The sequence below is a fragment of the Hoplias malabaricus genome, chromosome Y, assembly GCF_029633855.1.
Source record: "Hoplias malabaricus isolate fHopMal1 chromosome Y, fHopMal1.hap1, whole genome shotgun sequence".
Taxonomy (NCBI): domain Eukaryota; kingdom Metazoa; phylum Chordata; class Actinopteri; order Characiformes; family Erythrinidae; genus Hoplias; species Hoplias malabaricus.
In genome coordinates this window covers 12570631-12585272 of record NC_089820.1, presented here as the reverse complement: position 1 = coordinate 12585272, position 14642 = coordinate 12570631, and the positions used below count along the sequence as shown (strand labels likewise).

Below are 14642 nucleotides of genomic sequence, written 5' to 3'. Positions count from 1 at the left end.
AATAAACGCGGCACAGAATTATGCTGACAAAAGGGAAAAACAGGAGAGCGATCAGGAGGTGCAGACGACTGTTTGCAGAATGTGTTTATCCTCTTCACTTAAAAGGATAATGTAGATCTGGATAGAAAAATATTCAAGTGTCCGCAGTTTATTCCCTCTGCCCTAAATGTAGTCGATCAGCTGAGACATAAACACCACTCCGGGTCGCACCAAAGGAATCGAATGATGCTCCATCCCACTTCCACTGTTCCACAGACCAACACCCCCCTCCCCCCCTCGCCCCTCCTCACCCCACCCCCAAATGACAGAGCACTATCCACTGCATCTGGAATGAGCTGGAGTTGCATTGACACTCCAAAACCAATCAGATTCCATCCTCAATACCTGACCATATTAAGCTTTATGTGGCTAAATGCCATCAAATCCTCACAGCAATGTTCCAAAATGAATTGTACTATTTTAAATGATGTATAGTTTAGGGATTGTATACTGTGTCGTCTGAGACTGCTTTTCCAAATAGTATTTGATTAAGAATGGAATAAAACTTTGTAGTAGTTTTCCTCTGCATCTGTAACCTACTGTGTAACTTTCAGGAGAATATCACAGCGTCTGTAGAATCCAGAAGACTGTGCGATGGCAGCATGAGCCTTTGCATTTTAACTGCTCTATTTTCTCATGTTATATTTTGACATTTCTTTGAAAAACAGCTCCCGGACCGTTTTCGTGACTCACGCTCCCAATCCTGCGGCTCAGAAGCTTCTGAAATGGAAGGCTTTTATTGGTCGAATTGGCTTCTGCTTTTAATTAGGGCACGCTTAAAGCTAAATCAGTACATTTTAAATCATAGTGTGAGTTCAGTAGTTTTGGCTGGTAATGATATGCTACGCACACAGACACACACTCACACACACACACACACACAACGCGTGAGCTCACTGCTGTTACTCTGTATGGTAAAGTGCTGATCTCAGCGTTTAGTGGTGAGAGGCCCGATCCAGGGCCAAACGCCTTCCAGTAAAAGTCTCTGATGCTGAGGGCACGGACACGTCGACTGTTCTACACACACACACACACACACACACACACCGGAGATCCACAGCCCGTACCTCACACAATGGTCAAACGATAATAAAAGGATGGAAATCTCTAGAACGTCGCTGTATTTGACCAGAGGAAATAAGACCAGGGCTTATTATTTATAGCCACATAGTTTCGCCTGTGATTTAACCTCCATGGTTTTGCCCAAGAATTCAAAATAAGCCTTTAAATAAAGTTTAAGTTCATGTTTAGACCGCATGGTCAATCTACAGTATGTAACCGGTATGATCTGGTCTACATACTGTAGCTCATACGTCTTAGTCTCCAGTTCAGTCTGCATGGTTCAGCCTATGTAGCTCATGTGGTTTAATCTTGTTTAGCATGTGTAGCCCTTATGAACCAACACTGTATAAACCTATGCGGCTCATTTGATGTACTATCAGGATTAGCCTTAGTTAAATTTAGGGCATCCTAAGCCTTTAGAAGCATTTGATGAGCATATATTTTCATCCACTCTCCTGAATTCAGCTTCATGTGGGAGGGCATGGCAAATGAATGAGATACCTAATGCATGTCATGTCAAAATCCCACTCTAAATGTGATGTGTCACTTTATTTTATTGTCAATGAGTTACAATATTTGAAATAAATTCTGGTGGAGTCTGGAAGCTAAAGATGTATGTGTGTGTGTGTGTGTGTGTGTGTGTCAGAGTGTGGGGACTCATCATATAGTCTTCTACAACAGAGTGTCACTGCAGTGCAAAGCATTTGGGAAGCACTGCACTAAACCATACAGACAATACCATCAGTCCAGAGACTAAATCACATGGTTTGTATAAACCTTTATCTAAGATCCAGGAGTGAAGCACTGTAGCACTCCTCTTGAAGGGTTGTCCCATTTCAACTGGGAAAATTCTAATTACTACAAATTGCAACTCAGTTCCAAGGAGCAAATTGCCACTCAAAAACAAGTTGTTGGTGTAAAAATAAGAAATGGAATTTTGCCTTTGTCTCTGGTCTGGTTTCTTTGGAAAAGTCTGTAGGGTTCTTTTTTTCTTTGGTTTGGGTGGTTTTGTCTGCATGTTTTTTCTCTGGTCTGGTTCGGATGTGAATCACTGTATGGTTTAGTCTCTGGTCTGGTTCGGATTGTTGTGTTTAGTCTCTGGTCTGGTTCTGATGGGACTCTGTATGGTTTAGTCTCTGGTCTTATTCTGATGGGACTGTGTATGGTTTACTCTCTGGTCTGGTTTGGATAAGTGTGTTTAGTCTCTGGTCTTGTTTGGATGGGACTCTCTGTATGGTTTCTTCTCTAGTCTAGGTTAAATGGTTGAGTTTAGTCTCTGATTTGGTTCCAATGGGACTCTCTGTATGGTTTAGTGTCTGGTCTGGTGTAGATGTTTGAGTTTAGTCTCTGGCCTGGTTTGGAAGGGACTCTCTGTATGGTTTAGATGGGACTCTCTGTATGGTTTAGTCTCTGGTCTGGTTTGGATGGGACTCTATGGTTTAGTCTCTGGTCTGGTTTGGATGGGACTCTCTGTATGGTTTAGTCTGTGGTCTGGTTCTGATGGGACTCTCTGTATGGTTAAGTCTCTGGTTTGGTTCTGATGGGACTGTGTATGGTTTAGTCTCTGGTCTGGTTTAGATGGTTGAGTTTAGTCTCTGGTTTGGTTCAAATGGGACTCTCTGTGTGGTTTAGTCTCTGGTCTGGTTTGGATGGGACTCTCTGTATGGTTTAGTCTCTGGTCTGGTTTGGATGGGACTCTCTGTATGGTTTAGTCTCTGGTCTGGTTTGGATGGGACTGTGTATGGTTTAGTCTCTGGTCTGGTTTGGATGGGACTCTCTGAATGGTTTAGTCTCTGGTCTGGTTTGGATGGGACTCTCTGTAAGGTTTAGTCTCTGGTTTGGTTCTGATGGGACTGTTTATGGTTTAGTTTCTGGTCTGGTTTGGATGGAACTCTCTGTAAGGTTTAGTCTCTGGTTTGGTTCTGATGGGACTGTGTATGGTTTAGTCTCTGGCCTGGTTTGGAAGGGACTCTCTGTATGGTTTAGATGGGACTCTCTGTATGGTTTAGTCTCTGGTCTGGTTTGGATGGGACTCTATGGTTTAGTCTCTGGTCTGGTTTGGATGGGACTCTCTGTATGGTTTAGTCTGTGGTCTGGTTCTGATGGGACTCTCTGTATGGTTAAGTCTCTGGTTTGGTTCTGATGGGACTGTGTATGGTTTAGTCTCTGGTCTGGTTTAGATGGTTGAGTTTAGTCTCTGGTTTGGTTCAAATGGGACTCTCTGTGTGGTTTAGTCTCTGGTCTGGTTTGGATGGGACTCTCTGTATGGTTTAGTCTCTGGTCTGGTTTGGATGGGACTCTCTGTATGGTTTAGTCTCTGGTCTGGTTTGGATGGGACTGTGTATGGTTTAGTCTCTGGTCTGGTTTGGATGGGACTCTCTGAATGGTTTAGTCTCTGGTCTGGTTTGGATGGGACTCTCTGTAAGGTTTAGTCTCTGGTTTGGTTCTGATGGGACTGTTTATGGTTTAGTTTCTGGTCTGGTTTGGATGGAACTCTCTGTAAGGTTTAGTCTCTGGTTTGGTTCTGATGGGACTGTGTATGGTTTAGTCTCTGGTCTGGTTTGGATGGGACTGTATATGGTTTAGTCTATGGCCTGGTTTGGAAGGGACTGTGTATGGTTTAGTCTCTGGTTTGGTTCTGATGGGACTGTGTATGGTTTAGTCTCTGGTCTGGTTTGGATGGGACTGTATATGGTTTAGTCTCTGGCCTGGTTTGGAAGGGACTCTCTGTATGGTTTAGTCTCTGGTCTGGTTTGGATGGGACTGTATATGGTTTAGTCTCTGGCCTGGTTTGGAAGGGACTCTCTGTATGGTTTAGTCTCTGGTCTGGTTTGGATGGGACTGTGTATGGTTTAGTCTCTGGTTTGGTTCTGATGGGACTGTGTATGGTTTAGTCTCTGGTCTGGTTTGGATGGGACTGTATATGGTTTAGTCTCTGGCCTGGTTTGGAAGGGACTCTCTGTATGGTTTAGTCTCTGGTCTGGTTTGGATGGGACTCTCTTTAAGGTTTAGTATCTGGTTTGGTTCTGATGGGACTGTGTATGGTTTAGTCTCTGGTCTGGTTTGGATGGGACTCTCTGTAAGGTTTAGTCTCTGGTTTGGTTCTGACGGGACTGTGTATGGTTTAGTCTCTGGTCTGGTTTGGATGGGACTCTCTGTAAGGTTTAGTCTCTGGTTTGGTTTGGAAGGGACTCTCTGTATGGTTTAGTCTCTGGTCTGGTTTGGATGGGACTCTCTGTAAGGTTTAGTCTCTGGTTTGGTTCTGATGGGACTGTGTATGGTTTAGTCTCTGGTCTGGTTTGGATGGGACTGTATATGGTTTAGTCTCTGGTCTGGTTTGGATGGGACTCTCTGTATGGTTTAGTCTCTGGTCTGGTTTGGATGGGACTGTGTATGGTTTAGTCTCTGGTTTGGTTCTGATGGGACTGTGTATGGTTTAGTCTCTGGTCTGGTTTGGATGGGACTGTATATGGTTTAGTCTCTGGTCTGGTTTGGATGGGACTCTCTGTATGGTTTAGTCTCTGGCCTGGTTTGGATGGGACTGTGTATGGTTTAGTCTCTGGTTTGGTTCTGATGGGACTGTGTATGGTTTAGTCTCTGGTCTGGTTTGGATGGGACTGTATATCGTTTAGTCTCTGGTCTGGTTTGGATGGGACTGTGTATGGTTTAGTCTCTGGTTTGGTTCTGATGGGACTGTGTATGGTTTAGTCTCTGGTCTGGTTTGGATGGGACTGTATATCGTTTAGTCTCTGGTCTGGTTTGTATTGTTTTATTTGTTTGATTTAAACTTGTGTCTGGTTTGCGAAGTTTAGCCTTTAAGGATTTGACTGTGTTCCAGCCCCTGGTGTGGTTTGAAACGTTTGTCCTGGGAATTTATTTGTTTGAATTAATCTCTGTTCTTTTATTTTCTGTTGGTTTGGCTTGTTTGGTTTAATTTGCATGATTTGGACTACGTAACCCATAGTCTTATCCATAGTCCGTATCCTTATGCTCCACAGTTCCTGCCAAATTCTGCTCCTTCACACACTCTGTGAGTGGTGTGTATGTCTAGTAGGGTCAACATCTCTCTCTCTCACACACACACAGAGTTTGATCTCATGCTCGTAACTTGGAGAAACATAAAATCCTACAGAAAAGCGGGGGTCAGAGTCAGACGTAACTCTACCCCGGATTTCTTTCTGCTTTGCATTGCAGAAAATATTTGTCTTTTTCCCCTTCACTCATAAATTTCTTTTTCTCTCTCTCTCTTTTTTTCCTTCCACAGGGGCTGAAATAGCTACCAGATGTGGAAGCAATCTGTTCTTGTTGCCATAGTGATGGCCGGGTCCTGAATAGTGCTCCTAGATATGGGGGGAGGCTGTTTGTGACGACCTGGAGCTGGAGTCTACTCCAAAATCTAGAGATGTCTAGAGTAGCTTTCAATATGTCATACATCTCTCTCTCTCTCTCTCTCTCTCTGTGCATGCAGATAACTTACTCCCATGGCTTGTGTGGTCCTGGTGTTTTGTTTTATTGGTGTGTGTGTGAGAGTGTGTGTGTGTGTGTGTGTGTGTGCATGTGTACAGTTGTCTAATTTGACTAGTTTGCAAACAAGCTCAGTCCCTAAGAGTCTGTTGCTGAGGTGAGGTCAAATGGATAGAACACATATAGGACACTCATATATACAATTAATCACTGTGTTTACCCCACACTGCTTCTAATTATAAGCTCTAATTATAGACTGACATCAGCAGTGCCTATTTGCATATTATAAAACTTCTGCTTTCATTTACAGTATTATGCAGCTTTTGCTGCCTTTAATTTATCTCATAGACATCCATGCAGTTGGAAAGCAATTAAGCATCAAACTGTAGTCATATGCAAATAACCTATGCAAATAATTATCTATATAGTTAAAGGTGAATTCCACTGAGGTTCATAAATGCAAAATGAGGTCATTAATATGTAAACAAATTCATTCAGAGGTGTTTAATGTGAAGTGCTCTGTTTCAGAGAAACATACAGAGCTGGAGAGTTAGGAACCAGACGTCTGAGGAGTTGAAAACCTCCAAAAACACTACAAAATGTCAATATTTATTCAAAGGTTTATGGATGCCTGCTTGGTGAATGATACCAATAGGTGCTTCACCCCTTTCCATGCAATAACAGCTTTTATTCAGGGTAGGATTACACTGTACGCTGGAGGTTTCATGTGCACAACTGAGGGCATCCGAGCACATGAGCATTAGCTAAGGTCAGGTACTGATGCTGGCTGATTAGTTCTAGATAACAAACCCCACGTCAGTCTTCGCACCATGTTACTTGGAATGAGGGTTTTCATATTAACTACTGAATTTTAAGAGGTTATATGCTAACAGTGCCATTCTGTAATGTGGTATGTAACAGGATCAGTTGTTATACTGTGGGGTAGGGCATATCTAACTATTACATTCTATTGTATTATATTATTCATTGTTATTGCATACAGAAGGTCAACTGAACTAATGTCATTATTGTTATTAATGTGGAAATCAAGTCAATTGCATTTGTACCTTTTTTCAGTACATGACCCCCCCCCCAAGACCTCTTCCCATGATGCTTTGGCTCCCCCACCATCCCCCCATCATAAAAAGGGAAGGTAAGAAAAACGAGTAGCTGTACAGAGCACATGATGCTTTAACTTCTGGGCTTCAAACAGACGCCCAACTGTTCCTGCATGAAAGAGGCTGTTGTGTGGCTGCTGCAGTTTGCCAGGCAGCTCCTCAGGGCCCTCTGCTCTTTGATGAGTGCATGACCACTGCAGCAGCCACTAAAGCCACGGTCGGCCTCCACTCGCAGCTCAGAGCCAGCCAGGAGTCAACGGACACTGTGAAATATAAAATATCAATTAAGAGAATGGGGGTGGGGCAGGGAGAGGCAGAGACAGATAAACAGACAGACACATTAATATATGACCTATAGAGAAATTCTGATGTAATCCACGCCTCCAGGTTCAGGAGCTACAGGTTTCATTTTTATTTCAAAAGAAGATAATGAACAAACAGACACAAACCAAAAGAAAAGAAATGAAACAAAACAACTCCAAGGCCACAGTGAGTCTCTTCAGGTAGGGGCCAGGTCAGGCCTCGGTCAGAGCAGAATACAGTCCTTCAGTCCTTAAAATCCTATCAATACCTTATTCTGTTTCAGCGTCTGTGCAAAAACATGAAAATCTGTTCTTTGTCATAGATCCAACAAGAGAGAACGGAGTAAAAACACAGGACGTTACGGGTTATACGAGTAGATAGAGCTGACCTCCCACTGACCTCTGCATCATACGACTTACTGTTCGTAGAAAAAAACAATACCTTCCACAGAGAAACGTGAAAAAGGACATGGAGTAGGCGGTTAAAACGTACATACACATACATTTGTACCTGATGTTTGAATGAGAAAAACAAGGAGGGGTTGGGGTGGGGTGGGGGTGGGAGCTCAGATCTGAAAGCCAGTTCCTCTGACACCAATAAGACAAGCAAAAGACAAGTTGTATAAGCACAGCTTACAAACACAGATAAAATTATTATTATCAATATTATTATTACAAAATATCTTGGTATGTAGAAAAATAACCATTATAAAAAGGGACATTTGTTGTACCATAAAAGGAAGATTGTACATCAAATTCAATAACACTGAGCCACAATTATCTTCAAATGCCTTTACTGTCCAGTTTTCCTGTCACCATCTTTGTTTTCCGGATGGTGTATTCCCAGTTCGATCCGAGAATAACCTGCAAGTGCTTTAAAGCTTAAAGATGTGATCCTCTCTACAAATAGCTCCTCAAACGTATTCATTAGTTTTGATGAGAAAAGCTTGGTTGGTTTATTTTAGCTAGCGTTTATGTGGTCAGCTTGTTATGGGTGAGCTTGTGGGAACTAGCTGGATGGAACTTGTCCATGAATGGTGTCCTTAAAAAAGCAGGTCATCAGGATTATGTGCTTGTCTTGCGGTGGTAACTAGGAGAAGTGTACAGATGAGAAAGCTATGAAAGTGTAAAAAAAGCTGCGTATAAAACAGTAATGCTAATGTATGCAGGCACTATAGAGCTGTACAGCTGTGGAAGTGCACTTCTGAATTATTACTATTAGTCACGTGGTTATACACATTGGTAACACATCGTACAAATCCACTGAAGCTTAGCAGATTTGGGCCTGGCCAGTATTTGGATGGGGGACCTCCTAAGAAAGCTTGGGGTCAACATGGGGTGTTGTCCCTGTGGTCAGTGTGGATCCCAATGCCCATGTGAAGTGACAGGGACACTGTACTGGACTAAATGGCACTGACCTTTGGATTAGTTTTAAAAACGAGGTCCTGACTCTCTGGGGTCATTAAAGTTCCCCGGACAGGGCTGTTACCCTGATGTCCTGCTAAATCTAGCACTGTGGTCACTTCTGGCCTCGTCATCATCCCCATCTTCATTTGACATATAAAGCACAATGAACTGCACTCATGGATAATGGCTAACAATCTGGAGAATTCAGCCGAGGCACACTGAGAATTCACAATGAAAAAAAAAATAAAAATAAACACACACACACACTTGAGATATTTGTTCAAACCCAAAACAATCCTGTTCTTTCCTCCTCCATTCAGCTGATGTTGGCCTACATTAACTCCTGCTTTATTTTCCCCCAAATTTAGTAGTTGCCAATTCCACCCACTCTTAGATAGTGATGCCACCAAGCTGGGAAGAGGAAGACTAGCACAAGCTTCCTCAGAGAAAAGAGGAGCAACTGAATATTTTCATCCTGCTGTGAAATGTCACTGAAAGCTCAGCACGCTTGGAGGAGAACACCACAACAATTCTGTTACAAATATGACATCTCTCAGGGTCAGTGCTTTACAATTCTGGGAAGATTTATTTTTTTTTTTTTACTAACTGTTATAACACTGCTGTGAGTATCTGACTGAATTCGGCCACAAACTTTAGTAAAGTCAGGCGTTCTAACTCACCCCAAAGCTAGTGAATGAAGTTCCCTCAGAGGTGGAGAGCTCAACGTCTATCTAGCTGACAGTTGACACTGGGCTTGGTGGAGCATTTGCTCTGAAGCATCCAGGTGCTGTAATCAGTAATGTAGGGCATTATTCAGTGGTGGTGGTCAAGTCTGGAGTGAATCTGGAGTGAATTCTTTCAGGATACGGTTGGGTTTGAACTTTCTTCAGCTCTGCTGAGATTTAGACTGAAATTTCAGGCCTCATTTAAAGTCAAGTACAGAAACCTACACACCAAAAGGCCTCAGACTTACTACCCCTGGCAACAATGATGGAATCAACAAGCATCAAGTATGTTCACCCAGATTTACTCGCAGAATATACACACATCATAGATATGACACAAAGCTATTTTCATTTATACACTGAATATTTGGGCTTTGTGAAAAAAAAACAAAAAAAAACGTAACTCATTTCGTTCAGGTGACGGTTCACAGCCACTGATCCATTTCCACAGTTTTCTATTTTTTATATATATTTTATACATTACATTTTTTCACATTTAGAGTTTTCTAAACTGAACCATTGCTGTTTTCTTTTGTCTACCCCTATGTTTCCCATGTTGTTTATACATACACCAAATCTTGGACAAAGCTGAGTGTGAACCTCCAACAAATTTTTGCCACACTCCTGGCTGGATTTCCTTCTTGAAGGAATTTTATATCCATTTCCATTTGTTCAGATGACAGCTCCCACATTGGGGCCATGTTTTTTCATTTAGTCTAGCAGCTTGGTAAGTTTGGTAAGCACTCCCTTTTAACTGCAGACTAATTTGCATTTTAGACTCATGCTTGTTATTACAAATTACAAGGTGTTCCATCATTTTCCCCAATTGCCATTAATTATAATAATTTGTTTGAATTATTTTCAGATGTTTCACAAAGCCAGCATTATCAGCCCTTGGAAAAAAAAGTGTCATATCTCTGATTTGTTTACTTGCTTTGAAGTAATAATCCGGGTGAACATCTTCTAAATTTGATGTTTTCGTCATTTATGCCAGGGGTGGTAAAAATGAGCACTAGCTCCATTTGTTAGTTGTTAATTCTCTCTGTCTGTCCCTTCCATAAAAGCAGCACCAGACATTGTTTATGTAACTGTAAAACCACAGCATCTATCAGTATCTCATCAGTCTGAGGTCTGTTGTCCACATGCTCTGATTGGAGCCAAGGTGACAAACAGCTCCGTCACTGCCCCTAGCGCCTTCAAAAACTAGAAGGAAAACAAACTACAGAAGACTAGACCAGGGGTGTAAACATTACAGTAATTCATTTCAAATAGGATTCTTTAGGAAATTATTCAATGCATCATGTAATGCCAAACTTCACTATAATTCAATTGTAATATATTATACCAATTCCAAATGACTTTTTAAAATATACTGAGCGCACAGCATGGGCTAGGGTTAGGATTATGATTATCAACACTTCAGTGTTCCACATTGATATAATTACTTTTATACCACCTGTGTTTAAAACTGATCACCTGATAGTCAAAATCATTCATTCATTCATTATCTGTAACCGCTTATCCAGTTCAGGGTTGCGGTGGGTCCGGAGCCTACCCAGAATCACTGGGTGGAATGCAGGAACACACCCTGGAGGGGGCGCCAGTCCTTCACAGGGCAACACACTCACACATTCACTCACACACTCACATCTATGGACACTTTTGAGTCGCCAATTCACCTGCCAACGTGTGTTTTCGGACCGTGGGAGGAAACTGAAGCAACCGGAGGAAACCCACAAGGAGAGCACACCAAACTCCTCATTGACAGTCCCTGGACCCATGTGACTTCGGTATGAATCTATCATACAATCTAAATGTCTTTCTGCTAATATTGGACTTATAACTCACTCACTCACATTTAGCAGTAAATGAGAATATTTTCTAGATTTTCCAAAAGGGGGCACTACTATATCTTAAATAGCTTTTGGTGCTTTATAAGAGAAGTGCTCTCAATCAATGATACTCTATCTTTGTTTACATCTATTTAAATGAAATGAAAGACAGTGTGCACAAATATTGAAACGTTTCTCATCTCAAGGAAAGAACTTGGGGATTTCATCATCTAAGATACAAAATATCATTAAAGATTCAGAAAATCCAGAGAAATGTTTATATGCAAGGGATGAGGCTCAAAATCAATATTGTCTGGCTGTGGTCTTTGGGCTCTAAGGTGGCATTGAATTAAAAAACACTCATGTTTCTCTAGCAGAACTCACTGCATGGACTCAGAAACACTTCCCTATCCCCACACTGTCTCCACAAATGCAAGTTAAAACTCAAAGAAGAAAAAAATGCAAAGAAGAAACAATATATAAACAGGATCCAAAACACACCCTCTGGGCTAATTTACGATGGACTGAGACCAAGTGAAAAAGTGTCCTATGGTCCAACATATCAAAATTTTGAATTACTTTTGGAAATAATAAATGCTGCATCCTCTGGGCTACAGAAGAAAGAGACCATCTGACTTTTTATAAATGCACAGTTCAAAAGCCACCATCCCTGATGGTATGCGGTGCTTTAATGCACATGGCTGTGAAGGCACCGTTAATGCTGAATGATATATACAGTATTTGGAGCAACATGCTGCAATCCAGACAATCTTTTTTCTGGGAAGATTTGCTTATTTCAGTAAGAAAAAGCCAATCCACATTCTGCTCACATTACTGCAGTATGGCTCCTCAGTAAAAAAGTCTGTGTGCTAAACCCGTCCAGATTTGTCACTCATTGAAAAAAATTGGTTCGTTAAAAAATGAAAAAAAAAAAAAATACTATAATGGAGACCCCAAGATGTTGAGCAGCTGAAATGAAGAATGGGAAATTGCTGGCATAATATAAAAATCTGCAAATATTTTTCAAAAAAACAGTACATTTTCTCAGTTTCAACATTTTAAAATATTATCTTTGTGCTATTATTAATTATATATAAAGGGTTCAGATTTGTACATCATTCTTCTTCTTTACTTTTTATTAAGCAGTATTTTTATTTGCACAACATCCCAACTTTTTTGGAAATGGGGTTTGCATGTATAGTATTGAGAACTGTATTGAAGACATTGACTTCCTGGAGTCAAAGAGCCTGAGATTTTAAACATTTTCACAAGCATTGATTTTAAGAACCACTCCAAAAGTGATGTAGAAGAACCAGAACTTTTAGCTGCATTTGTACACCCCGGGTCTAGGCACAAGGACAAGTGTTAAACAATTCTCCACTATGCAATATTTGCTAATAAGCAGATAAAATCACTGTGTATTAAAGCAGCATTCTAGTATCTTTGGACCCCTTTCACTTATAAACAGCTGGAAAGGAACCCTCTCCACAATTCAGAACATGTATAACTCTAACAACGTAGACTCAAACTGGAACATGTGAATTGGTCTCCAGACCAGGGATTACGCCTAACCCTAGACTACACAACAATTTGTGCTGTGATTTGCCATTTAAAGGAGGATATAGTACAAGACTAGGCTTAATCCTCGTCTGGCAAACCACCCCGAGAAAAGTGATTCATGAACTAACCTGAAAAAATGTAAATAGCAACAACTGCCAACTTTTGTATATTAAAAAGCCTCTTGCTAGGCTTTTCTGATGTAATTACGCACCGCCACACAGGGGCTCAATGGTTGTGAATATAAACACAGAGCAGTGTGTCCATGTCAGCATCTGGTATGTGTATCTGTACTGGTGGGAAATGTTTGCATTAACCATTGTACCATTTTGTTTACACTGAGAGGGATACTAAGTTGTTGATAGGCAGAAGAAAGCTTTTTGTGGTCATAATGTTAGAACACAGGATGACCTGAAATATTGCTCAATGCACTTTTGGTTAATGTAAAAATGCTGGAATATAAAATAAGCTTATTACAATACGTCCATTTAACCTTATAATACTGCAGAATTCCTTTCAAAACTGTACAAACTGGAAATCTTTCAAGGCACGCATGTTCACCAGTGATTGTTCCTTCTCCATGTTCATCCTGGACCTCAAAAACAAAACAAAACAAAACCAAAAAAAGTATAAATCCTATAAATCCTTCAGAAGAATAAATCCGGTATGCAGCTCTTCCATTTGTTTATCATAAGCATGAAACATGAGAGCATTAGGTGAAAGGTTAAATTCACTATGGGCAGACACTGCCCAGTTATTTCCAAACGCAGCGTCTATTTGACCATTTGAGGTGGCATAATGGCCGTTTTTGGAGTGGCCTTAGGTTCTGTCTCTGTTGTTCCCTCCTTGCCTTTCTTTCTTGGTGGTTTTTTAATGGGTGTTTTCTTTGGTGTTGCATCTCCTGCATCCCCTATTTTGGTCCCATTTAAGGCCTGCTTTTCTGGGCTTTTGGGCTCAGGGGTCGTGGAGTCCGTTACAGGAGCCACCATCTTCTGAAGGTTACTGGACGTGGGAAGGAGCGGTTTATTGGCTGCGGTCACTGAGCGCTTGGCCTTCTGGGGTGGTGTGGGCTTCTCCCTATTGGCCTGGGGGGTGGACACTCCATTGGGTTTGATGCCAATGGAAAGCCCTTCGTTACGGTTCAGGCTCTGGGTCTTCTCCTTCAGTTGAGCAGCTAAAAGAGTGGCTGCCTCCGAGTTCATATGAGGGTGCATGATCTTTGGGCTTTTGGGTGGTTCTTTGGGTGTATCCCCACCTTTCCTTTCAGAGTGGAAGTTTCCGATCTTCTTTAAGGCATTCTGGACCGCTCCGTTGATGTGTTCAATGGGGTCTGAAGCTTTGTGGGTTTTGATCTTGCTTGGAGATTCATTTCCGTCACCCTTTTTAGCATCAGCATTCTTTTGCTCACCTTTCTTACTTGATTTTGCCTTGGATCGCTGCTTCTCCTCACTTTTCCCAGAGCCTTCAATAGAGCTCTTTTTCTTTTCTTTAGGTGGAGATGGTGCCTGGCCCTTCTCAGGTTGGTTGGATGATCCATGAATCCAGGACACTTTGGGCTTGGTAGAGGGGTCCGGTGGACGTGGTTTGGTCCTCTCTGGAGATGGAGCCTTGTCATTGACTTTGGTGTCAGCTGCACTGTCCTCCTCCTCTTTGGAATGTTTGGAGAGGCGAGCGATTCGGGCATACAGAGCCCCCATGGCTGATTCAGAGCCACTGGTGGAGCCCTCGCTGTCGGAAGATTTCAGTAGTGGCTGCTCACTGCCATCATTGGCAGGCTGCTTAGTGGCGGGTCTCGTGTCTTTGAGAGATGTGTATTCTCCAGCATCGTCCTCAGTCATAGACACAGCATTCTCTAGAGTGGGGTTAGGGCTAGGCTTTGCATTACTCTCGTTTATGGTATCTGAAACAAACAGAAAATGGTGGTTAGGAAAAGGAAAATGGTTTATGAAAGCAAAAAAGTAATAAAAAGTCATATTTCCTATTACCCAATGCTCTATAACAGAATAAAATACAAAGTCATCACAGTATCAAATTATTCATATCAAGAAGGCTTACACCAAACTATTCCTCTAAGCATAAGAAAAATGTGTTCTTTGGACCAACTAATGCAAAAACACCGTAGATAAACATGTACAA

General features: G+C 41.7%; 1 protein-coding gene across 1 annotated transcript in view; it reads right to left on the bottom strand.

The window, feature by feature from the left end:
- Nucleotides 1-7084: 7084 nt before the first annotated feature.
- The window catches only part of LOC136679734 (scavenger receptor class F member 2-like), a 42914-nt gene continuing 35356 nt past the window's right edge, over nucleotides 7085-14642 (bottom strand). Inside the window, exon 11 of the mRNA XM_066658403.1 lies at nucleotides 7085-14406. Coding sequence (XP_066514500.1) covers nucleotides 13280-14406 — 1127 coding nt within the window. The 3' untranslated portion in view covers nucleotides 7085-13279. The remainder of the gene's footprint in view (nucleotides 14407-14642) is intronic.